The 25123-nt window shown below is 50.0% G+C and overlaps 10 protein-coding genes across 10 annotated transcripts; 6 read left to right on the plus strand and 4 right to left on the minus strand.

Annotated features, from left to right (window-relative positions):
- Positions 1-758: 758 nt before the first annotated feature.
- Positions 759-3589, plus strand: ASPSYDRAFT_76475 (uncharacterized protein; the record flags this gene model as incomplete). Its single annotated transcript, XM_040850858.1, has 4 exons — positions 759-1430; positions 2137-2310; positions 2432-3265; positions 3548-3589. 4 exons carry the CDS (start codon positions 759-761, stop codon positions 3587-3589), a joined length of 1722 nt encoding a protein of 573 aa, XP_040706557.1.
- A 677-nt stretch (positions 3590-4266) lies between these two features.
- gpaA (guanine nucleotide-binding protein subunit alpha gpaA) lies at positions 4267-5492 on the minus strand (the record flags this gene model as incomplete). Its single annotated transcript, XM_040849049.1, has 4 exons — positions 4267-4310; positions 4367-4923; positions 4977-5319; positions 5375-5492. 4 exons carry the CDS (start codon positions 5490-5492, stop codon positions 4267-4269), a joined length of 1062 nt encoding a protein of 353 aa, XP_040706558.1.
- Positions 5493-8719: 3227 nt separating this feature from the next.
- On the plus strand, positions 8720-9682 carry ASPSYDRAFT_55513 (Smr domain-containing protein; the record flags this gene model as incomplete). Its single annotated transcript, XM_040849050.1, has 4 exons — positions 8720-8750; positions 8833-8933; positions 9041-9291; positions 9373-9682. 4 exons carry the CDS (start codon positions 8720-8722, stop codon positions 9680-9682), a joined length of 693 nt encoding a protein of 230 aa, XP_040706559.1.
- Positions 9683-10001: 319 nt separating this feature from the next.
- ASPSYDRAFT_129558 (FPP/GGPP synthase family protein) lies at positions 10002-11598 on the minus strand (the record flags this gene model as incomplete). Its single annotated transcript, XM_040840534.1, has 2 exons — positions 10819-11598; positions 10002-10767 (listed from the first exon to the last, which is right to left on the minus strand). The coding sequence occupies exons 1-2, from the start codon at positions 11214-11216 to the stop codon at positions 10002-10004; spliced, it is 1164 nt and encodes a 387-aa protein (XP_040706560.1). The 5' UTR covers positions 11217-11598.
- A 766-nt stretch (positions 11599-12364) lies between these two features.
- On the plus strand, positions 12365-13291 carry ASPSYDRAFT_86409 (cell division control protein 14; the record flags this gene model as incomplete). Its single annotated transcript, XM_040851657.1, has 2 exons — positions 12365-12620; positions 12675-13291. 2 exons carry the CDS (start codon positions 12365-12367, stop codon positions 13289-13291), a joined length of 873 nt encoding a protein of 290 aa, XP_040706561.1.
- Positions 13292-14103: 812 nt separating this feature from the next.
- Positions 14104-15091, plus strand: ASPSYDRAFT_86410 (class I SAM-dependent DNA methyltransferase; the record flags this gene model as incomplete). The annotated part of the gene is made up of 2 exons (XM_040851658.1): positions 14104-14217; positions 14288-15091. 2 exons carry the CDS (start codon positions 14104-14106, stop codon positions 15089-15091), a joined length of 918 nt encoding a protein of 305 aa, XP_040706562.1.
- A 117-nt stretch (positions 15092-15208) lies between these two features.
- Positions 15209-16226, minus strand: ASPSYDRAFT_28378 (putative mitochondrial outer membrane protein (Sam35); the record flags this gene model as incomplete). The annotated part of the gene is made up of 3 exons (XM_040844514.1): positions 15209-15604; positions 15658-15897; positions 15963-16226. The coding sequence occupies 3 exons, from the start codon at positions 16224-16226 to the stop codon at positions 15209-15211; spliced, it is 900 nt and encodes a 299-aa protein (XP_040706563.1).
- A 611-nt stretch (positions 16227-16837) lies between these two features.
- On the plus strand, positions 16838-18922 carry mac1 (putative copper-activated transcription factor GRISEA). The gene is made up of 3 exons (XM_040850364.1): positions 16838-17039; positions 17104-17264; positions 17323-18922. The coding sequence occupies exons 1-3, from the start codon at positions 17005-17007 to the stop codon at positions 18603-18605; spliced, it is 1479 nt and encodes a 492-aa protein (XP_040706564.1). The 5' UTR covers positions 16838-17004; the 3' UTR covers positions 18606-18922.
- Positions 18923-19215: 293 nt separating this feature from the next.
- Positions 19216-19981, minus strand: ASPSYDRAFT_196601 (MICOS complex subunit MIC10). The gene is made up of 4 exons (XM_040843734.1): positions 19918-19981; positions 19780-19864; positions 19475-19625; positions 19216-19410 (listed from the first exon to the last, which is right to left on the minus strand). Exons 2-4 carry the CDS (start codon positions 19852-19854, stop codon positions 19361-19363), a joined length of 276 nt encoding a protein of 91 aa, XP_040706565.1. The 5' UTR covers positions 19855-19864; positions 19918-19981; the 3' UTR covers positions 19216-19360.
- A 119-nt stretch (positions 19982-20100) lies between these two features.
- Positions 20101-24956, plus strand: ASPSYDRAFT_65853 (ribosome biogenesis protein URB2). The gene is made up of 3 exons (XM_040850334.1): positions 20101-20288; positions 20348-21193; positions 21253-24956. The coding sequence occupies exons 1-3, from the start codon at positions 20271-20273 to the stop codon at positions 24856-24858; spliced, it is 4470 nt and encodes a 1489-aa protein (XP_040706566.1). The 5' UTR covers positions 20101-20270; the 3' UTR covers positions 24859-24956.
- Positions 24957-25123: the final 167 nt, after the last annotated feature.

The raw sequence follows: 25123 nt of genomic DNA on the forward strand, positions 1-25123 counted from the left end.
CCGTCATTGTCGAATGAGAGCTCTCCAGTTCGCCCTAGTGAACTAGTGGGACTTTGCCATTACGGAGAAGTCTCACCAACGGCTGACTTGGAGGTGTGGCGTATCGTCTGAACAGCTGAACCCATCTGCACTTGAATCTTCCATTTGCATTCTTGGGAGTTGGGACCCAGTGGCCCCTCCCCATGCCGTTCTCGTGGGCTTGACTCGCTGCATAAGCTCTCGTGGCTGACCATATTACAGCTGGACTAGGAGGGTCCCCTCTCCTATGGGACCCAAATCATCACACATGGGTGTTACAGGTAAGCTATGGTTGGGGTCTGTAAGCGTGGCCCTGCATTGGGAGTTCCGTATTTGTATCAGCTACAAAATGCTAGACGAGCTATTTATTATATCATGCTTCTTCCTCCCCCGGTCTACTCTTCTTCATCGCGGTCTGCATATCTAGGTCTCGGTTGATCCCAAATCGTGGATGCCACTCCCGTATATCGCCTTATACTTTCCGTGATTTTACGACCCTTCATTTCTTCCCTTCGCCTTTTGTTGAATTCCACATTCAGATCAATCTCTCGACCTTCACGTCCAAAGCCGGATTCACATCTATAACGACGGTCCCAAGTCTGTTCACCGTCCGACTGGATATTATAAAGCCGTTATCAACAGACGCCGCAATTTGCTCAGCATTGCACAGGCTGCATCAGTTGATCGATTGAGGGGTACGGGTGACTACTTTTTGGGCAGATTGACATATTGAACCGGCAATGCGTTGTGGGAATGGCCATTCGACCATTACCGAGGACTCGAGGGATCTGCTATTTGGAATAATTTACCCGGCCATTGGCATAATCTGCGTCTTGGTGCTTGTTCGACGTATCAGACGTCAACGAAGAAAAAATTACGTCCTAGTTGGGAGGCAAATGGATACGCCATCTGCGAAAACTGGTGGCGAAGAGCCATCTAGCGCAACCAGCGTAGGGACTTCTTACCCTACCCATACTGTTCACGATCCTGCACCCTTCCCATCGGCTTGTGATATCCTGCAACCTCTATCTCTCTCGTCACCGCTGCCTCCGAGTGGCTACTTGGCTTCTGTCCTGAACGAGGAGCGAAGAAAGAGGGTGGAGCAACCCTATCAGGTTGAGAACAAACGCGTCCAACCAAAGAGTCCGCCATGCACCGATTCAGAGAACTCTGCATCAATGGCGATACGGACGGATTGCGATCCTCCGTCCAGATTCGAAGGCTCTCCCACACAGACCGATTATTCGTCTCAGGCTACCTTTGCCCCGACTAGACGAAGTGCAGAGGATGATGACCAGGGATCTCCCCATTCTCCGGACTCGCGTGAATCTCAATTTGTCCAGAAGCGCAGTCAACATGTCCAGTTTTTACGTGATGTGGATGAAGAGGGTGTTCGAACATGGAGACGGTGGGTTATCGAGTACAGCTAATCCTTTTTCTCTTTTTTCTTTTTTGATGATTTAACGGGTTATTTTCGACGGTATTTTCAAGTTTGACCCTATTACACTCCTTGCTTTATCTAGCCATTCCTTCATTCAGATTTATTTGCCATCAGTCAGACGGTTTTTTTCGTTCTGCAAATATTTCGTTTTGGGTTTTCAGCTTTGCTCTTTTGCCTTCGCCACATACCAACACAATGCGGGTCGACAAAGGCAGCAGTGTATTGTTTGTCTAGACCAGCCACGATTGACGATCCTAGATAATGACGATTTCTAGGCAATAAGCCACAGAATATGAGTTCGGTAGTGAATTACATGGCCGGCCAAGTTGATCGCCTGGCAACTGATTTAAAAAAATATATATATATATATATATATATACCTTGTATACAAATAAAAACCCTGGATATCCCAATTGATGTATACTTCGCCCCAGGAACGCCCTGCTTAGTCATTACCCGGAGACGACAGCGGAGCATTTCGATAGGCTGCAGAGAGGGCGGACAGACAGCCTGCAGCACCACCGCGGACTGCAGATGGGAAGACCACATGAAGTGAATGCCCAACTTCCCTCGCGACCCCTCCTTCTTTCTCTCGCCATCACAAAGAGCGAAATTCCAGGAAGGCGAAAACCAAGATCCACCAGGAAGCAGCTCGGTCTTCTCCGTCCTTTCAACAGCTCAGCTGCTTCACGATGACCCTCACCACTTACCCAGCTACCACTGACCCCTCCGATCTCGCTGCCCTCAACCTATCTCGCCTCGTCACTCGCCTCGAACACAATTTCCTCTCTCCAAATGCCGATCTGAGATCCTTACGCCGATCGGAGTACCAGCGGATGCGAGTGAGCGCGGTATGTCTGTCCAATGTCTAGCCCAGAATGGCAGATTCCCCGAGTCCAGCTTGCGTATGGACTTTCGATACATCTACATTCTATATTTAGTACTAAGACCTGATTGTTAATGTAATTCAAGAACATAGAATACGCCCGCGCAAACCTCCAAGCCCTAGAGCGCAGCCTCCCACAAATCAAACCTGTTGACCGCCGGCATGAGCTCCAATCCTCACTTTCCCGCAATCGCCAGACCCTGAAGCAAGTCCAGAATGCGCTCGATGAAATCCAATCCGTAGAAGAGGCTCACTCTTCAGCTCGGGCCAATGGATGGGACCATGGGTACGAGTCCGAAGAGGACGAAAACGATGCGGACTTCTCCGAGGATCTCTTAGGCACACCTGAGGAGGGAGCCAGTACAGCCGATGAAGCTACACTGGAAGATGACGTCTCAAATCAGACGCACGCTAGGGGCTCGCCTACTACAAAAACAACAGCTACGACGACATCGTCAACCGTCCCATCACCCACCAGCACAGTAAAAGCAGATCATGCGCCGATACCGACCACGCCCGCGCCGGCCCTCAGAAATAGACACCACAACACCGCAACCCCTTCAGCAACAGCAACAGCGACAGCAACAGCGACAGCAACAGCGACAGGGTCATCTCTCCACAAACCCACCCCAGAAGCAGAATCAGAGACAGAAGAAGCTCTATCGACAGACCGCCTTGAACAAGAAAACCTCACCTCCTCCCTCCTCGATCTCGCCACCCAGCTCAAGTCCTCGTCCCACGCATTCCAGGCGTCCCTTGAAGCCGAGAAATCAGTCCTCGCCCGCGCCGCGGAGGGCCTAGATCGCACGACAGGGAACCTCGCTTCTGCTGAGCGCAGCATGGGTATGTTGCGAAGGATGACGGAGGGGAAGGGCTGGTGGGGAAGGATGCTGCTGTATGCGTGGATCTTTGCGCTGTGGGTTGTAGCTATATTGATCGTGTTTGTCGGGCCGAAGCTGAGATTTTGAGCTGCTCCTTTTTTTTCATTTCTTTACTGTCTGTCGTTTTCGGCTCGGCCACGTATTGTTAGATTGATTTAGCGGAGCGATAGTATCTGGTGTCTTGGGCGTTGCTTGCTTGCTTGCTTGCTTGCGCAACTACCTTGCCAATCTACCAAGGTAGATTATAGTTATAGACGGAATTATTACGACTTAACCAAGGAAAGAATGATAGTGGAAACTGAACACGTTCACATATAATAGACTACTAAGCGACCAATGACCGACCGTGGACATGACACATAAGAAAACCTTAAGAAAAGACATGATAATCAGTGTACCCTGCCTGGTATTTCTGCTGTGCGCAGCTGCCCTGCCGCTCACTATCCCATTCCATTGCCAAAAGACAACTGGAGAAAATCACCGAGAAAGTAAGATTCGGAGAGAAAATGGTCCAGAAAATGCGTGATGTATGGGTTACACATGGCATCTTTTAGTATTTTTTTGCCGAGTGCACCGAAATGAATAGATGTGGGATATCCGATTCGCAAAAAGCAGACGACAAAAAAAGGGAAAAAGATATCCAGAACGAGGGAGAGAAGACAGCATCCCAGGCGAGAGGTGCAGCATAACAGGCAAGCCGCCCACGGCTACCTGATGCTGTATCGGTGGAGGTGAAAAAGAAATAGAAGAATCCCTGCTCTGTGTCATGTGGATATCGGTTAATGCTGAAACAAAGAGCTGGCTAGATATCATCTCAAGACAATTGGAAGACAAAGGAAATATGAATATATGGAAAGAAAAAGAGAAAAGAAAAGGAAAAGAAAATAATTATAAGTAGACAATGAAAGTCTCAACGCCAATTGAAACATCTCTTGAAGGAAACGTGCGACATGGTATGACAACAGAAAACAAAATAAAATTCACATAGCATCCGGTCTAAACGTCGAGGCAATCCTCACTCGATCAATCTATACCGATCATTAAATCAGACCACAGAGTCTCAGGTTCTCTTGAATGATGATATCTAAAAGCAAGTCATTAGCGTATGGAAAGAGAGAAGTGGGATGGCTCGTAACTCACCATTTACAGCTGCCATGACGAAACGGATCTGTGTCGTGTCGGTGGCACATGTGAAATGTGTGTAAATCTGCTTCTGTTCGGCTTGGTTCAGAGACACGAAGCGGTTGAGGATGTAGTCGCAAGCAGCGGCGTAGTCAGCACCTCCCTCGTAGTCGGGGAAGTAGTTCTTCATGGGGCTGACAGGCAGCTTCTCCTTGAAGCGATCGATCTTGTTGAGGAAGAGAATGATAGAAGTCTTGACGAACCAGCGGGAGTTGCAGATAGAGTCGAACAGGGTGAGCGCTTCCTGCATACGATTGACGGTCTCATCTTCGAATAGCAGCTGGTCGTATTCCGAGATGGCGACCAAGAACAGGATCGTAGTCACGTTCTCGAAACAGTGAATCCACTTCTTCCGCTCGGAACGCTGACCACCGACGTCGAACATACGGTAGGTGAGATCACCGATAATGAACGTCGTTTCGGTGATACCCGTGGTCTTGACACGGGAACGAAGGACATCTTGGTCGGTCGGGAGGTAGTCACCCTGCGCGATGCGCTCGATGGAATCGAAGTAGCTGGGTGGTTGGTTAGCCATTGAACTGGGCAGAAAGGTCACTGCAGTACTCACTATTTGGCCGAGTCGTTGAGCTGGTATTCGCGAGATCGCTTGAAGCACTCCTGCACACCGGCATCCAGCCAGAGCGCACCAATAGCGTTGCCAACTTCTGAGGGCAAGCTGTCACCTTCGATTTGAGCGGGTTGCATGAAAACGGTCTGGACGTGGTATTCGTTACGAGCATCTTCCAGGGGTAGCTCGAGTGATTCCATTGCTTCCAGAATAACACGCATCGACTGGACAGTGTTGCTGTAGATGATTTCCTTGAACGATTCTCTCTCGTCGCGCGAGTAACCGCCCTCATGGATCAATTTCATCTGTTTAAGGATTGTAGACTTGCCAGACTCTCCGGCTCCTATGAAGGTGAATAAGCCAAGCGCTCACATCGTGCAACCACAAAAGAGACATACCGAGCAAGAGCATCTTGATTTCATTCCTTTGCATCATCTTGTCCCGCTTGAGCTGGTTCTCAATCTCCTCGTTGCGGGCCTTGCCCTCCTTATCCTCAGTACTCATTCCACAACCCATTTTGGCGGTTATTAACGAGTAAAAACGGATAAAATCTTTTTGATGAGAAGTCGCGGTGAAGTAGTATCAGGGAAAGACGTCGGGTTGGATACAGAGTCTGTCGGAGTTGAATGTCAGCGAATTCTCCGTACACCGGAATCCTGAAACAAGGCTATTCTGAACGTGGCAGGGAGACGAGGGGGTATCCGCGAGGAGCTACGATTGAAAGTGAAAGAACACAAAGCAACGATGTACCCTAGGAGACGGTGTTCTCGATTCAATTTGGTCGCATTGAAGCAAGGAGGTTATGACAGACCAATGCAAGCTGGCAGAACCACGGGACAAAGGCACCAGGCCGCGGGTGGACAAGCGAAGAGAGAACCGGCCAAGGACCGGCAAGGACAAACTCACCGAAGGTATCCTGTCTTCAGTAGACCGGACGAAGACAGATTGCGGATAGGGTCGAACGGCGACGAATTTGCGCAAGATGAAGTTGAAGTAAGGGGAATCTTCGGCACAGTCGCGAACGTATGATTAAGCCGAAAGGAGGCAAAAATTAGATGAATAGCGGGTAGACCAGCCAAGAACAAAGCAACACCGAAGAGAGCAGACGCAGACAATCAACGAGAGATTGTGTCCTGAGAAGAAAAAGAAAAGAAGAATGAAGTAATTATTCTTGCCCTCAGTCGTGGAGGCGGGTCAGGAGAAGGAAGGGAAGGGGGAAATGAAGAGTAGGATGAAGAGCAGAGCGACTAGGAGAAGACGACGGGCAGATGGGGGAAGATGAAGCTTGGGAGGGCCACGGCCACTCCCAGTTGCTGCCAGTCAGAGAACGCTGCGCAGCCAGAGGGGGCCCAGTTGCAAGTCCGCTTCGGATTTTCTGGAAGAGCCTGAAAGTGTGAAAGCTACAATAAGGGGCAGTGGGGCGATTGTCTGAAAAGGACCAGGATGGCCCGGTTGCACACCCGCGGTTGGCCCAATCACACAGGGTCCGCTGTGGAGTGTAAAAACCCGCTCACCAATCAACTCACGGTAATCGCCCTCCCCTTTTTGATGAATCGACCGCTAGGCCTCTTTTGCTCTAGCGCCGCCCGCAATGGGGCGTGGGATTTGTCCGTTTCATGGGTTCTTCTGATTTATAACAACGGCAGAGCTGAAATAATCATCAAGTTGGAGGCGTGAGCGGGAGCGCGGAGGGGGCCCCAAGGCGCTGTCGGAGGATAGAACAGAGGCTGAATCATGTTTACGGAGTCCGGTTCCAAGAAGCTACCAACTGGATTGCCGTGGCTTAATCTCCGCCTAGTGCAGATCCGCTTCTTCATCAACATCATGGTTCCGAAATCAAAACTTGGAGTCTTGACTGGGAGAAAGAGGAACGATAGAGAACACTTTATTATGCATGGGAGAAGAACTCCTGCCTTATCCGTGGATTACGGCTGCTAGATTGTCAGACATGCCAGAGCCCGTTTCATTATCCAACCACAGAGCGGGGATGAGAGCCCAGTGCGTATGATGTACGTCTGAGGTGAGCCGCCGGTTTCAAATCAAAGACTGTCACCGTCGCTCCCGATATAATTATAACATACACATTCTCCAGCCCCGGCCCTGGGGACTCAACTCCTTTGCGGCATGCCACGCTTCGGCCGGTGTAGAACTGTAGATACGGTGCTGTGGCCTAGTATATATTATTACTCCGCCGGAGGGCGATGTGGACTCGTGGAGAAGACAGAGACCAGAAACGGCTCTCCTTAATTCACGTCAAAAAAAATACCGTATCTGATGGAGAGATGGCAATCTCCATACTCCACCGCTGCTCCGCACATGGTTTTCGTCAACGGTCTTCAAGGCAGGAAAAAGGGGGTGTCTTCGAGTTTTGCTCGATTTGAAGGAAATTCGGCTTGTCGTTCTGCAGCGGCTCCCGGCCATCGGACAGGGTGCTGGGGGATAGAGTTCAACAGACGCCCGGTTTTTTGTCAGACTCGTCACTCAGCACATCATAAACTTTTCAGACCCAGACACTATTCTCTTCTTCGTATCATGGGCCACTTGGCCAGCCACATGGACACTCCTGTCCACTGCCACGAGGTCCTAGGCTGGTAAAGTCGCTAGCGCGATGCGTCGAACACAACTAGAAGGACGAGGTGGTGGAGCAGGGGTTTTAGCCAGGAACAGATCCATGGGAGACGAGGCCACGCGGGAGAAATCAGAAAACCAAGATGAGTAAAATCTAAATGGGTCAACGCGAGTCAGGAACCCGAATTTTGCTGGGATCCTGATTCCTGAAGGAATATCAGCAATAATGTGTCGTTTCCAGCGAGCGGCTCTTTCATGTTCCTGTTGAGTGTTGAGCGGCGGATGACTCTCCCGTACCACACCGCTAAATAGTGTCGACTCCAGTTGAGAAGTCTGCGATGGAGTTTGTTAATATTGTTCTCGGTTGGCCCAGGCATTCTCTTGCTTTTTCTCCAGTGCACTATTTTGTCGATAGCGTGACCATTGTCTCTCATCGTCGAAACTTTACAGTCTTCCAACCAAGCAATGGCTCCACTTCCTCAACTGCCATACTAAATCCGCAGTACCGTATATATCCACATACAAAAGCCTTGAATATGATGGCGGCTAGTTTTTCTATTTTGTATTGGACCCTTATCTTACATTTTCCGTATCAAGTGCTTAATTTGGCACGGCACAGTGAGAAATCGTTAAATTTTCGCTCACGCATACGAAATATGCAGCAAATCTTCCGAAGTATATGCAAGATAATGCGCTGATATGGCTCTGGTTGGGATATACTTAACGGAGTCTCGCACATAGTGGGCATTTTTTCGCAATCTGTAAGGATTTTATTGAACTATATGTAATGCTCCGGATTATATATATTGGCCGAGGCCGCAACTCCAGTCGGATTCAGGGTCTCAAGTTCTCAACCATATACTGTCCGACTACATATTGATATTCACAAAACAGCCTCGGTTATTACTCTACCCAAGTACCAGTCGGCGGACAGAACTACCAGTTGTATCCACGGTTCGTTGCACAGCCCTTCGCCTCCGGAGGCGGGTTTTTTTGGGAGAATCCGATCTTGGCTCCACCCAATTTAGGGCGCCGATCCCTTAGTTCTTTCAGGTTCAGCAGCGCTCAACTTCTGTCCCTTGCACGCCATTCTCTCTGAGTTGAAGCCGCCCAACAACTTCTATATACCACTATACATTTGTGATTGTTGTCGCGGCAATTAATATTCACCCACCATGCATGAACTCTCCCACATGGGCCCTCGGGGTAAACACACCGCATTTACCTAACCCCCAACCACACACAGCAAGCCCATCGCTAACCACACCACCCGTTCACCAACTTACAGCCTTCAACCATACCCAGAGCAACGATGCCGAAGCCGAATATGATCGCCTGCGCGACCTCGCGCGGCAAGAAGCCTCGAAGCGAGGCAACTGTTTTCAGCGCGTACGTCGTCCCCTCTCCCTCTATCCGCTACCCAATCTACCCAGTCACCAACCCTTCAATAAAATTCAAATAAAAGTGGATATCTAAACGACAATGAACAAATATAGTCCCAAGAAGCATACGCCTCCGGCGATGGCGCAGCGGCCAAAGAACTCAGCGAGCAGGGCAAAGCGCACGGGCGCAAAATGGACGAGTATAATCGCCAGGCATCGGAGTTCATCTTCAAGGAGAACAACGCGCCGGGCCGCGTTGAAGCTGATACAATTGATCTGCACGGGCAGTTTGTAGAGGAAGCCGAGGACATTCTGGAGGAGAGAATTAAGTATGCCCGGAGTCATGGGCAGAATCACTTGCACGTGTAAGTTGATCCCCAATAAATGTTCCCAAATAAGTACATACCTTTGGTGCTGGGCGGACCTAACTGGATGGGTGGCTACAGGATTGTCGGAAAGGGAAACCACTCTGTGAACCATGTGCAGAAGATCAAGCCGCGCGTTGAGCAGGTCTGTCGAGAGTTGGGTCTGCAGTACGCGACGGAGGAGAATGAGGGGAGAGTCTACGTAAATCTTACTGGTGGTGCGGCGAATATACCTCCCAGGCCGTCGCATGGACATGGACAGGGTCATGGACAAGGCCACCAACAGCAGCACCACCAGCAACAGAACCAGGATCCTGTTGAGCAGGTGGTTAGGGCGGTTCTGCCGCGGGTGCTGCGCAAGATGGAGAAGGCTTGCTGTCTTGTCATGTAGAGAGGCTATTTTGGTTTTCTTGTGAGTGAAAGGCCTTTTTTTTTTTTTGGATGCCGTCATGTTCCTGGTATCTGGCCAGTTACGATAGAGTTACTTAGAAGAAGAGGGATTATTATACCCGGAATGCTATTTGGGATCTTTTTGTCCGATTTATGAGCTATGGCAAATATCCGAAAGTTCCACGTGAATAGATATCATCTGAAGCAAATCATTCGCATCTCGTCGTTAGATCATGTTTAGCCGTTCTGGTAAACCCCGTGCACCGACCCAAAATGACATGGTATCAAGCCAAAAAGTAAATAAAAACTAAAAGGAAGGATCATTTGGTCGAACCGTTGGAATCTTTCAAAGTCGACTCTGTGATTTTATTCAGGATTGCCCGGACCATTTCCCCGTCACCTTGTCCCTCTGGCCGCTTGCCGCTCCCGCTGTTTTCGATTTCGTCAATAAGCTGCAACGCCCTCCCGCGTAGTTCTCTAACGACGTTCTGAGTGTGCTTAAAGCTGCCCGTGCTTTCCATATACTGGAGGGCATATCGCTTGACCTCTTCGTCCTTGGTCTTTTGACGGAGAATATTGATGAGCTGATGGTTGCCCGGGTTCGAGCGAATGCTGTGAATAATGGGGAAGGAGAATTTCCCTTCCGTGAGGTCTTCGCAGAGACCCTTGTTTTGGGTATAAGTCGTGTTAGATAGGTTGAGATAATCGTCGCATATTTGGAAGACCAGGCCCATTACATTAACAAGGGCTACACAGTCCTTCCCCGTGCCACTCTCTGCTTGCATCAACTTGACGGCAAGTCGGAACAAACCTCCAGTCTTGTTCCCCACCATCTCCAGGTATTCGTCTTCGCTTGGGCAGGTAAGTGTGTCCCGCCAGAACAGATCCATGCCTTGACCCCGGTGTAGGTTTAATAGCTCCTGGACATATATATTGATAGCCGCCGGACTCTTTAATTTTTGTACCTCTTGAAGGGCAAGGAAATATACGTAGTTTGCCGAGTTGATCGTTTGCGCAGTGCCATAAATGCTATGTGCGACTGGAGTTCCGCGACGGAGAACGGAATTATCTTCGACATCGTCAATTCTGGTAGACAACATTAGCCTCACACGGGTTGCAGGGGTTGAGCGCGCTCACAACAGTGAAGCTGTATGCAGCATAGCTACCACCTTGGTAATAATGGCAAGACTTTCGGATGGGACTTTTAACCATGCGTTGAACGCATTGATCATCTGGCGTCGAAGGTCCTTTCCAGGATGTTGAAGCATATAGTCGTATGGACCCATGATGACCTCCTCATTCTCCTGGGACCATTTGCCATCTTTATATTTTGTGCCATCGAGACTCGATTGATTTCGCGTATGACGACGGGACATATCCGTATTTGTTTGAAGTTTGTCGCGGTCGGCGCGCTCGTCTTTTCCGAACATAGTCATGAGGGCTGCCTTGTCACGAGGAGATACGTCTGACATACGGTTGGAGCTAGACCGAGGTGGTATCGTAGGAGGGGGGTGAAACTGCGAGCTGGAGGACATTTTCCGGATAGTACAGTACTTTCTTCGCGGCGAGACTCGAGAGAAAGAGGAGGCTTCAATGCGGCGTTTGCGGTTGCCTGTTGTATAGGAAGGGGCCCGAGGTGGAAACAGAGAAGAATAATCAACCGCAAATGCGAACCTTGGGAATAAGCGCAAGTGTTGCTCAAAAACAGAGCACAAGTCCGCCGTCGCCGCCGCAAATGTTGCCGCGCACTCTGGCTGGGAGTGTTTCTAGAGCTGGGGAGCAACTCGATTCATATTCTCGCTCAGCGAAAGGTCCCCAACGTTTTGATGCGGGGAGACGAAAAAGATGGACAGGCACAACGTGACGTAGTGTCACATGCTGGTCGCACATTGGGTCACATGACCGTATAGAGACGCCCGCCCTACCAGAGTCGAGCCAGTACTATGCGCCGATATAACCTCCGGGAGAAACACCGACATTCAGTTAGGGTGTGACGGTGATTGTCAGTATGTGAAGCTTGCAAGGAAGGCACTGCAAGGGAAGAGGCGACGCCGATTGCCCGGCCTCCGAAACGAGCAATTTGACAGGCAACGTGCCACTGCCCAGCAGTTGGGCGCTTCCCGACGTGTGATGAGACCCCGACGCTGCAGGTGACAGGAACAAAAAAGCCCGACGCAGCATGGATGGTGGAGATCCCGACCACAGGCACATCTTTTGGCACCATTTTGGTTCGCGGTCCCATTGTTCAGCTCAAGCCTCACGCAGCTAAGCGCCCAGCCTCTTCGTTGGGCTGAGGGCATGCGGCGGTCGCCCGGGGCAACGCGCGCGAGTGTTTGGTGTGCTGGCAGTGGTGGGCCAGTCAAGGTGAACGAGACTTGACAAGTGGAGAGCTTCTCGACCTTTGATCAGCTTGCGATGACGATGACGATGCGCTGTTACCAACCTCCTGGTCGTTATTTATCCACAATAAGGTCCGGAAATCCGATTAAGACCCCTCCCTAGCTCGAACCCACGGTGCTTTTGTTTTCTTCAACCCGCTTCTCCAGATAAGCCTCGCCCGCTTGGCACAGGGAGGGTCTAGGTTAAGACCGTGTTTCGCCCTTTCTCCCTCCCCTCTTCCCTCAACGTCCCTTCTGGGATTGACCTCTTAATTCTCGAATACAACCCACGGGCGTTGGCACTGATGGAAGCATTACTGGCGCATTCGTTCGACTACCTCTCTTCCTACGAGCCAACCAAAGTGCGTAAAGGATTGCGCCAGGTTGAAGGGCTGCTTGCGCAGATTTGTTTGTCGAGGGCGAAACGGCCAGTGTCAGACAAACGGGGTTCGTCGCTATTATTTGATGCTCCACAGTCGGGCTGCAAAGCCTTGTCAGAGCTGAGAGATGACCCGGCATTCAGAGAGTTCTTCAAGCTTCAGGATGGATTCCAATGGAACGGTGTGTGGCCTTTCATCCCGCCTATTACGTGGTTTAGTACTGACCCAGCTGTAGTGGCAATGCGCTTGGTAACCTGCCTGGAGCATCTTCTTGGCCGCGGCAGCAGTGGTACCAACGACCTGCTCATTCTATCCACCCTGGACTTAATACAGGGCGTGCTATTGCTCCATCCACCCTCGAGGATTTTATTTGCCCGTGAAATTTACATGAACCTGCTGCTGGATCTTTTGGATCCAATCAATTGCCCTGCAATCCAGTCGGCAACTCTTCTCACGCTAGTCACTGCGCTTCTAGACCACCCAGCCAACACACGGACCTTTGAAGAGCTGGATGGACTCCTCACGGTGACGTCGCTCTTCAAACAGCGCTCGACGGCTCGCGAAGTCAAGCTGAAGCTGGTTGAATTCCTATACTTTTATTTGATGCCAGAAACCGCCATGATCTCGACAAATGTTCCTAACACCGGCATAGCACGCAGCCCTAGCAAGCTGGGTGGGGGGCCTGTACCAAGGACGGCCAATGCCTCAGGAGCTCATAACGGTACTAAGGGCAACCGTGATACACGCACGACTGAGGAGAAACAATCTCTTCTGGGAAGATATTTGAACAACGTGGAAGATCTCGTGGAGGATCTCAAGGAAACGGCACCGTTTGGTGCCACAGTTTATTAAAACGAATGATGAGCAAGGATGCGTGCTTACGATTTTATTGAGCGATGGAGTGCGTACGATTACGGGTTTACGTCTCGCTCTCGCCTTGCCTGATGTTTTTGCTTCTTTCCCCCCTCCTCTTATCTTCTCCCCCGGCTGGCACGGCGACATATCGACTTTCTTCTCCTTTTCTTTTCTACATCCCATTTACGCTTCTTTCCTTTTCGTTTTATACATGTACTCTTTACCATTTACTTTACCTCCTGGATGTCTTTCCTTATATTCCTTTCTTTCTGTCAAGCCAGCGTCTTTGCCGAACTTTCGGCTGTCTTCAAAGCGACTTTTCCTTCTGATGCCTCATGTGCCAGCCATGATGTCTTGCGTCTTTCTTATATTCGAGCCGGACTAGACGGCCCAAATGATAATGTTAAGTGAAATATTACGACTGTAACTCTACAATGACATTTTTACTGTCTCGCTTTCCGGCTTTTCAATATTCTTGTTATGTAAAAAAGGGTGGTGAGGGGTTCAACCTGTGACTCATGCGCACATCGTTAAAAGTACACGAATGGGCTCGCTGCCGCTGTTTCAACATGGCAAGATTAAAAAAATAAAACCTTCTGTTGGACTCAATTTTAATTGTTTATTAGGTGCTGTATCAAGCCTCGCGAGTTTTAAAATACTTCGGCTCATTGAGCGACAGTTCGAGACAGAGACCATCTTCGTGGACCGAGAAGCCGAGCAACGAAGTACAGCATCCGGACGGGAGCACAACATACAACCGGGATCAAACCTGTCATCAGAATCCCATAGGGCCAACGCAATCTACCACCATGGCCCAGACAATCCAGGAAGCTCTCGCTCACCGAAACGGCAGACAAGCAACTTCAGATGGTCGCCGTGTGGAATACCTCGATACCGTCCAGGCTTATGATAGATGGGCGGAGGTATGACTATTGCCAACCGTTACATTTAACAACGATTAATGGGCAAGGAACTAATAGACCGGAAATACAGGTATACGATACAGATGGAAATTTTCTCCAAGTGCTCGACACAGTTGAAATGAAGGATTTACTTCCCCGTTTTCTAGCCCTTGTTCAAGCCCATGCCCAAGCGGAAATTGAATCTAATAATCACCAGCCAACGCTCAAGTTAGTAGACCTGGGCTGCGGTACGGGCCGGAATACCCTACAGTTGGCCAAGTCAGCACCCAAGGGTGCTCGGATTATCGGACTAGATGCGTCGCCGGGTATGTTGGGAGTCGCGAGGGAGACTCTCCGGGAGAAGTTGGGAGTCGTGGATGGGGATAGGGTTACACTAGATGTGTATGATTTACTTGCGTCATCTGAGCCAGGGTTGGGCCTGGGCTCTCTATCTGAACCTTTGCGGGCCCAATTGGGTGATGGTGCATCTGGGTTGATTTCTACGCTTGTGCTGGAACACGTTCCCGGTGACAAGTTCTTTGAGGGTGCTGCGAAGCTGATTAAACCGGGAGGATATTTTCTTGTGACGAATATGCATTCGGAGATGGGGGCAATCAGCCAGGCTGGGTTTGTGGATGTGAAGACTGGAATGAAGATTAGACCCACGAGTTATGCGCATAAGGCTGACGATGCTGTGGCTGCTGCAAAGCGGGTTGGATTCGAGGTTGTGGCGCTGGATGAGGGAGGACAGAGAGTAAGGGAGAGGAGCGTGGATGAGGCCATGGTGGAGGGATTGGGGGAAAGAGCGAAGAAATGGGTGGGTGTTACGGTGTGGTTTGGAATTTGCTTCAGGATGCGGGTTGACTATGTGGTAAACAATGTGGTCGATTGTTAGGCAGCCGGTGCCGGGATGGTAGAGGTCTATGTGTTGTTGTATGGAAGCTAAATGGTCAAAATTGTTATTGTACAGGTACTGATATATTTTGGTCGTCCGCGCTTGGTCCAAATTTGCCTAGAAGAACCGTAGTAGCCTTTCCCGATGTTGGACAAGATTTCCATGCTGTGATAGTAGTTGCTCCAGTCTGTTATGTTTCCACCCCATCTTTTGGTCAAGTATCAAATGCGTATAAGCAAACACACTAGCGTCGAACAGTCCCGGATTTGGCCGGTCGAAAAAGTGAGTTTTGTCGCCGAGTAACGTAGAGAGCGCTTCGAATGCCTCTGCAGCCTCAGCTTCTAAAGCACTAGCATCAATGTATGCAGAAGACTTCAGAAGCTCGTCTCGCGCAGCCTGCTGCAACTGTGCTGCTAGCACGGATCGAGCGGCAAAATTGGTACTCGACGGATTGACATAGAGACGTTGTGCAACAGCTTCGAAGTTGTCATGGTTCAGGTAGAGCTGGTAGAGCTACCTGGATGTTAGTCAAGTCTCCGGCTCATTGAATCGCAACTTAAACTTACCCAAGCATTCCGTATCCGGGTGTCCAGCAGCGATAAATACACTTCGAAGCGCACGTTCAATTGCTGCTCCTCTTCACAGTGGACCTCCTCAATGGCCCATTTTTGTAGTTTGCCGGACGGAATCGGCGTGCCAGTACCGACTGGAAGAGCTGGGAGGAGGAAAGGGAGGACGCCGGATGGCGATGCGTGGTTATTTGAGGGGACGAGATCGAAGTCAATTCCGACAAATTTCAGGTATGCCTACACATTGAAACAAAATCGATTTAGTTACCGCAAGCCCCCCATGTTAAATAATTCTTGCATACCTGCCATTTAAGACATTGTGGGTTGAAAGATGGGGCCCCTCGACGAGCTCCAGCGGCATCACTGAAGACAAATAGTTGGTTTCCCCGTCGCGTTGACCACGCGTGGTATGGCAAGTCATTCTCAGGGTACGTGATCAAAGGAAAGCGATCAAAGACGCGCTTCACAGGAGCGGGCACTGAAAAGAAGTCCCGTACGCGGCGCGCATCCCTCCTGCTGTCGGGTTGCTGTTCGGGAATATCATGGCTGCCGTGATTGGAGGTCATTGGTTGCGGAACGGGGGATAACAGCGGCAAGTTCGGTGGAGACGGAAGAGAGCAGATTCTAGGTGGGCGAGAATAAGTATGAAGAAGCAGCTCCAGGTGAGGCCATTCGTGTCTCGAAACAGAGGACGATGAGTTATGAGAGACTCGGCTCGAAGCTCCGAGCCCGATAATTTGTTAGGGAAGGTCGATGCGGCCCGGAACTGCCAGGCATCAAGGCACCCAGGGACGGTCCTCGGCGGCCAATTAGCGGCTGCGGGTATCTTTTTTCAATGACCACTCCGATTGAGACCAACCCCGCTACCTACTGGGCTCCATCCTTCAACGTCGCTGGCTCGCAGCTCTTTCGCTTGCACCTTTTCACTGTATCGTTCGATACACGACGAGGTTTAGCGCAAATTCGCATGGTCTATCATTCACTTATCTGTTGCCGCCTTCTTTCATGATCTGCGAGCTCCCTCTGTCTTCCGTCGTCTGGATGGCCTCATCCTCTTCCGTCTCTGTCCGGATCCGTCACCCCGAGTCGCATGCTAGTTTCCCATTTCATTGACCTCTTCGGACAATCTAGCTGAAAATAAGGTGGATGTTAGACTTTCTTTTTTTTATATTGAAAACCGAACGCTTCGCGACCATCCCATCGTTCTCGCAGTGCTTGGTGTTAGTCGTGGGGGTGAACCGATTGCCGCATTGCGTGCTATCAGCACCCCACAACATCAGGCACTCTTTCCCTCTAAGTTGTCTTCGGAAGCTCTCAAATCGCTTTAGATAAACAACACTCGCCATGCCTTTCGATGAAAATGGTGTCAAGTGGTCGTGGTAAGCATCTTACGGCGTATATTCATCGGAAGCATAGCGGGCTAATGAAGCGACTGTTATTCAGTGAGCCATGTATCCGGGGCCACCGTTCCTCTAAATGCGCCCATTACGATCGTCTTATGGTTAGCGTTGGCAAGGCCGGACGTCCGCTGTCCAAGTGCCCTCATGTTGAGGGCAGTTGCAACTGTAAGAAGCTCGGTGCCTTCATGGTTGCGATCCCAAAGGGTAAGGCATATGTTCTACTTGATTGACCAGCCTTAGCTGATTAACATATCCCTGATAGGTTCGGGCTGTCTATGCCGACCAGTTTACAAAATGCTACTTGATGAGAATAAGCCTACTCCGGCGGTCTCCCAGCTTCCCATAGATTTGACTGCTGCCCCCAGCGGCAGCAGTGCTAGTCCTAGCCCAAACAAGATTCAGAAATCTAGCAAGAAACAGGTGAAACCTGCACCAGAACAGGTCACCAGAGCCCTTCATTCTATACCTGAATTTCATCAGCAGGGACTCCAATATGGCACACCGCCGGTTATGAGCCCATATACGCCACAAGCACCAGGCACCGTCTATTCATACAACGCTCTTAATGGAGCGTTTCCTAACCACAGCACTTTTCCAACCGCGGACAACTTCTCAAACGGTCTCGGAATTTCGAGTAACGGGCTTACATCTAATACTTTTCATACCGGTGTCTTTCATTCTCCCATGGAACCCAAAGCCCCCATGTCGACGCAGGTCGGTGGCTCCTGCTGCTCCAATTCCCCGAGCGGGAGTTCAAATGGTATTAAGACGGAGCCCAACAACGTTGCGTCAAATGGCTATGCTATGTCTCCCCTGGCCTCCTATCCTGTGCAAAATGCCCCTCTCTCAACTTGGCAGGGATTTCCAAGCGTAGATGGACATTTCTCACCTGCGGGTGAGGCAACCAACGGGTTCCTCCAACCTGGATTGTCTGGATTCGCCCATCATATTTCACCCAAAACGTATGCCAATACCACTGACGTTGGCCTCGAACAACTTACTATGCCACATTCTGATTCTGTTACCGCCCCCGATCTCGCTCGGCACAGTTTCGCACCGGAGGCTGGCGGCGCTTCTCATAGCTGCAACTGTGGTCCTAAGTGTAATTGCTTTGCGTGTCCCGATCACCCATATAACGATGTAACGGTGCAACATGTTCAGGAAATGGGACGCATTATTGCGGAAGACTCAGATAACCCAGCGGGCGAAAGCAGTCACCAGGACACTCAATCCAACGGCATCACTGCCAACGACCCGCAAATGGGCCACCCCCTCGCCGAATCCGAAAAGCATCTGAAAGACAGCGTCGAGAGCGCGCCCACGCCCGCCGGACAGTGTTGTGGCACCAATGGCAGTACATTGGATGACGATCACGAAGCCCAGGCTCTTGAATCCTTTACCGCGGACCATCTTATGATTCCTGATGCCTATTACACCTATGAGTATGAGATTGGCCTACCGGGTGCTTGTGCTGGTGAGGTAGGTAACTGTCAATGTGGCCCTAGCTGCAGTTGCCTCGGCTGTTTAACCCACGGGAACCTATAAGGTTTCAGCCTTCGTCTTGGTTTATTCCCACCAGGAACTTCCCCGTATCTATTGTACTCGACGTCGGATGTCTTTGGATGATTCATGACCTTGATACCCTTGCATATCGGACTTTGGAGTTAGTTGTTGGATTTTCTGTTTGTGTACAACTTCCCTTGCCTTTCCATTTTCCGTCTCCGGCCTCCTTATCTTTCGGATATTCCATTTTCATGCCCACACCTCATACGCGGTTTCTGCCGTGTTACCTTTCTTGTGAGCGCCTTGAGTATTCTTTTCAAAAACCCGACTCGTCTTTCTATTTGATGTCGTCTTTCCATTCTGGGCTCGCATTTTCACGTTGCGTTTGTGTCTGGCAAAGAGCAAGGCGTATCCTGTTACTCTCCACTTTTACCCATCTGTATATGGCTGGTTTTCGTCACGATTTCTGCATGGATCAGCTACAATTGAGTGTAAAGAAAGTTTTGAGCACGAGTCTTCTACGTGGCTCCGATTTGTACTTGCTTTTGAATTGGTACATAGTTCGTCGACAGTCGACAATTTACAAATACTTTCAAGGTGTACTAACCAAACACAACTCAGCAGTCCACTAACTCGTTGTGTGAACGGAATAAAAACGAGCCACTTTAAATTGCGGATGAAAGCAAGCTCTAGAATCTCTCCTAAACTTTATATCAAGAACTATGCCGTCGCCATGCGCTGTCCCCAGTCCAGCTATACAGGTATCATACATTCACAGACTGCATACCCAAGTCTCTTTACCGACGCAGAGCGTCTCTCACAGGGGAGTCACCCCGGCGGAAGGAAGCTAAATTTTTATGTCAGCAAGCCCAGTATTTTCAGTCTTTGTTCACAACTTCGGTTGAGCATACCGTCGGCCTCCTCCCAGGCGCGTCCGGCACCGAAACCCAGACCAACCCAAGCGGGCCAAGCTCTCCGCTTGAACAGGAGCACTGAGAAGACAACACCGAAGGACAGACCGAGGGAGGAGCGAATGATCATGGAGGAGATAGCACGATCCCACTAGAGTGGAACAAGGGCACGTGTTAGCCGGCTGTTCAAGAAAATCCACCAGTTCTTGGATTGGGATGCCCACAGGGGCTAAAATTTGAGTATATTGTAGACAAACGGGGTCATTGCATCATGACGAAGGGCGCGGATAGAACGGGCTTGGTACCTTCTCGTTGAGCAGGGCCTCACTGACGAGCTTGGTCGAGCGGGCGATGGGCTGGGAGTCACTGGAGTCGGCCATCGTAATCGATCTAGAAGTCTGCTGGTTAGACTGTACAAGCACTGGATGTCCAAGTCGAGGTACCTTGTGCAATTAGCAGCAGAAAGGATCGGGAACGAATGAATTGGATAAGTAGGTAAGGAACAAGACGTCAAGGAGATCGGTTCGGGAGCGGCGGTTTTCGAGCTTGGGTTCCGCCCGGGAAGGAGGAAGGCGGTCGGAAAAATTAGGCTTACCTACAGTCCTGCCCGCTATCAGTCTTTCCACTTTTTTTTTTCGGGATAGGTACGAAAGTACAAACAACACTGGCAGAGATCGTTGGATGTCTCTGCTTGACGATGTGGCTTTGTCTTCGATAGATTCGGCGAAAAGAACGAAGGAAAAGTGACACGGTTCTCTGCTTGTCTTTTGTGCGCTCGCGTTGTGCTTCCTTCAGAATGCCTTCGCTGCCAGAGGTGCGTACTATGAACTGCTCTCTTGAAGGTATTCAATCTGTGCTAACATCATGGTATAGCGTCCGCGCCCCTCGCAAGAGGCTCTCCTTCGGCTCGAAAAGGGAACGGCGTCCCCCGATATTCAGCTCAACGAGGCCGCCCAAATTATCGGGTTAGACTTGTCGTTATGCGCGAGCCATCCAGAGATCAACCGAGCTCCTCATGTCCCGATCCATGCGGCGCCGAAGGAAGAATGGGTCTTGCGGTGGTTATTGAAGAAACTGAAGGCTGGAAAAAACTATCGTGTCGAGCCGGCGTCTTTCCTTTTATTACGGCAGCTCATCGACCTTATTCCCCCGAAGACACTTGCATCGACATTGAAGGATTATAAATTTCTTGGAATTTTCGACCATACGATCACAGATCTGACGGATGACCTGATGACCGGCTTCGGAAATGGGCTAGTCGAGCAGCCGCCCTCTGACTCGGGATCTAGCCGTACTATAAGTGAATCTTCGCCCGCGAATGAAGGATCTGGCAGAAAGGGCACGAAGCGAAAGAGGGCAAACGGGTATGACCAAGATGCTATGGACATTGACGAACAACCTCGAACACCGACTTCGTGTTTCTTGACCTTCACCCGCCTTCTGGACTGCTTGTATAGTTTCGTTATTCTGGCCAACCGAACGAACGATGTTAATGAGACCGCCCGCTCTCATCTCAGACATGCTCTTAGAGGAGACCCTCTTCCAGTTGCGATCACGCTCGGCAAATCACTCACTTTTGCATCTCTTGCGATTTCGCAGTTTTGCAATGGGCAGAAAACAACGGAACTACAACATCTGTTTTATGTTCTCCCTGCGCTCTTGGAGATCTGGGAATGGAGGTCTCATCGCCAGGATAGCTCAGACCAGGGATCCAGTAATGTATGCCAGGGATTAGTTCGGAGCAAGCCCTGTGAAGGAGGATGCTAACTTTTGTATAGGGATCGTTTGCTTCTCATTGCGCCCAACGTGCTCTAAGACTGCTCCATTCTGTGCACGCTGTACAACTTGACACGGACGAGAGAATCCACGTACTAAATGGAATTGAGCGCCTAATTGCTCTTCATGTGGTGTTGCCTGCGCGTGCAGCCTTCTTTAATAGAGGTGGCTCGGGGATTGACTACTCCGCTAGTGAGCCTGATTGGAGTTCGGTCAAACCAGTTTCAGATGCCTTTCGACCAATCCTCTGTGCTGTGGAGCTGCAAGCACAGTTTTCTACCACTAAAATCCAAGACAGCACTACGAAGAAAGGTTTCTGGAATGCGGCAGACCTTATCCCACAATTCTTTGACATCGCGTCACGATCGGTTCCTCGAGATACGTTTCGAAGGAAAACCGATGAAGCAGCTTGGTTGGAGACTCTTTTTGTTGCTGCTGCCGAGCTATCATTTTCGTATGTGAAATCAGAGAGCGCAACTGCATTTCTCCCTGAATTTGTGAGAATTCTGGAGCAATTATTTCGCGTCGCCCTTAAGCGAGATGTGCAATTATCATTACACACGCTTCTTACACATGCTGCATACACCGGTCTTCTCAAGGACCAACTCTCACAGGTCGAGTGGAATCTCATTGCACTGCTTATTGAACTGGGGGTGGATATCTTTCTTCCAAACTCCGGACTCGCGGATTCAGAGAAGTACCTCGAAGCCTTACTCAGTAAGATTAAGCTGCACTGGCGAACCAGCACTTCTACCGACGGTAGCTATGAAATAATCAAGAGTGGCATCATTCTTCCTCTGTTACGCGGGTTCATGGGCGCCAGAGATCTTGCTACTTTCATGGAAATATGGTACCAGCAACTGACGGATATAGAAGAGGCAAGAGTGCTTGACAGTAATCTCAGCCCCTTTACAGTGTGGGAAGATGACGACCTATGCGATGCCTACGGCGAATTGATGCGTAACCCTTTGAATCAGACTCTTGCTTCTGCCCAACTACATGCAGCAGCGGCTGAGATTCGCACTGATGACCATAGAATTTCACAATCTGGGGGAGCCTACGCGCAGCTTGTGATTATTGAATCTGGATTCAGAAAACGGCCCGTCAACCTCGCCGAGACAGATGATGATCTCAAGTCTGCAATCGAATCAGTTGCATCCGCACTTTCTTCGGATCAGACTTTGCACTGGAGGTGGCGGTTGTGGAAACTGAGTCGCAATTTGATTGAGCATAATGTACAGAGGGCCGATTGTGGTCTCGGTCTTCTCTTAATAAAATTGACTGGTGTAGCAGCAACGTCAGTTAAACGCCAACATCAAGAATTGTCGCAGAAACTCAGTGCGCGGTTGGAATGTTTTGAAGCATATCAATTTGTTCTCGTGATCATGAAGCATGCACCTGATTCTGGCAATATTGATGATTTCTCCTCCTTGATGAAAGACGTCAGCAACCTGTTGAGATCGACCACTGAAACAGATGCGCTCGAGTCCATGGGCTCAGCATGGAATGGCCGTTTAGAATCCCTTGACTCGCCAACTGTCCTATCTCTGGCGTATTTCTTAACCCTTCTTCGACTCCCTAACCTTTGGACCCAGATCGAGCCTGAGGTACGACGTTCTCTGTTCGCCCACATCCTCTATTTGGCGGCGGCACAGTATCAGCCATCCTCATCATCTCTTGGGGACCTTTCTTCAGGCGCGCGTTTCCTGCAATCCTGGGCTAGCACTGTATCCCACGAATACCTCCTGAACGCTCCCAGCATCGTGAACGATTTGATTACTGTGCTTTCCGAACGAGTGAAGGTGGATGTTTCCAACCGAACGCTCTACATTGAAAGTCTGCAAAGAATACCAGCGCCTCTTATCACCCGCCGCCAGAGGGCGGGTCTTCTGGATTTGTTGCAGAACGCCCTATCACAACAGCATAAAGCATCTTTGATTACGGTTGCGATCCTGTCTCTGATGGCAAAATTGGCTGATTTGCCGAAGTCAACAGCGGAATTGACTGGCAATTGGGAGCCGATTTGGACTATTGCTAAATCAATCTCACTGCAAGACACGGATGTTGATCTTGAGGTCATGAAGGCATTTAGATTTCTCCACCGTGCAGTTATTTCAAAGCTACTTCTTCTAGCAGAGGCAGAGCGCCGCAAGCAATTCAAGAAGATACACCGCAAAATATCAGGCAAGGTGTCCAAGTTGCAGTCAATTGATCGCAGCTCCATGGAGTGCTTCTTCCTCCGGATCTCCCTATTCCAATTATGGCTACACAGGGAACGACTTGCAGATGCAGTTGATGCCACAGAACTTGCCGCTAGTCGCGAGAAAGTGTTTGGGTTGGTGGTAGCTGATCTGCGCTCGGCGAAAGATCACTACAAGAAACAACCATTGGAAGAAACAATTACTGTCATTAAAACACTGGACGCTCTAGAAGATTTTGAGGATCTAGCAACGGATCACGGAGAAGTGAAGAAATACTTATCCAAAATTGAGAGCTACGTTGAGAAATCAGTTGACTCGGGGTCTTCTTTAAGAAGACTCATTAGGCGCCGTGTTTTGGCTACGCAGACGCCCGAAAAAAACGCTACGGCCCCCGTTGTACAATATGCCGAATCGCTTCCTCTCCAACACATGTACAGCGAGGAACAACAGCTTTTTATTCGGGCAATGAGTGAACGTTTCCGGTCTATGCCTGCCGAGGCATTGACCCGGGTTATTGAAGATGTTCGCCAACTAGGATTCACTGGCAAAAATTCCGAGTACCATTTGCTCATTGCCGGTCTGGCTGTCGCCGCAGCATCGCCCACTGATGACAAGGAAAGCAGCCAAGCAAAGGAATTGTCCCTTGTCTGTACCGAGATTACCGATGCACTGCGCCGCAGTAAATCTCCTGAAGAATTCGTCCTGGCAACCGAGTGCTTGGACGTACTACTCCGCAACCACCCACGCTGCATCTCTCAATGGAGTGTCGATAGCTTGCTCTCGTGCATTGCTGTATGCGCTTCAAAAGCAGGGCCCCGTATCAACCCTGGGTTTTCCGGGATGATTTATACCCGTTTGTGCCGACTAATGGGTTTGTTGTTGGGCATTCACCGCCAGAAACTGGGGGGCCGTTTTCATCTAATCATTTTAGCCATGCAACGGTTACTTCACTGCCTCTTTGCTAGAGCCAAGAAACGTAGCCGACCTACCAAATCCGATACGGGACATGGGCAACAACCGTACTGGCTCTCCCAACTGGATGCTGCACACGCCACACACTTCACTCGTCTTCTCACTTCTCTCTGTGACCCGACCGTTTCTGCCGTCTCACGTCCAACGCCTGGGGGCGCGGGGCATGAAGGTCTGACGGACCAGACAAAGAAAGCCAAGCAGATTGCAGGACAATATCTACAGTACTTGGTCATGGATTATGCCCAGAGCTCTTTGCGCAGTGCTCTTCATCCCGATGTGAAAGCGGCCCTCTTACCAGGGCTATACTCGGTGCTAGACGTGATGTCACGAGATACAATGCGAGCGCTAAATGCTGGGCTGGATGTATCAGGACGGGCAATGTTCAAGACACTGTATGACGACTATATGAAATTTGGCAAGTGGAATAAGGGGTAGTTCTGTATATTATAGGAATATAAATTCTATCTGTTACTACGTACAACCAAAATCTTATAAGCTATCTAATCTCCGGAAAAGATTGACAGCTCCGAGGCCTGGGCCAGGTCGCGGTCTCCCACGTGAAGAGTCATGTGACGGAAAGGGGAAGCCCACGGCGTTGAGATCCAAGGCAGGACCAAACCATAAGCGGATCAAGGTTATCAGGCGGAGCGCCGCTGAGGCACATGTCGATAACATCCATACAGTATCTTTTACTCGATCA

The sequence above is a fragment of the Aspergillus sydowii genome (genome assembly GCF_001890705.1).
Source record: "Aspergillus sydowii CBS 593.65 unplaced genomic scaffold ASPSYscaffold_2, whole genome shotgun sequence".
Classification (NCBI taxonomy): domain Eukaryota; kingdom Fungi; phylum Ascomycota; class Eurotiomycetes; order Eurotiales; family Aspergillaceae; genus Aspergillus; species Aspergillus sydowii.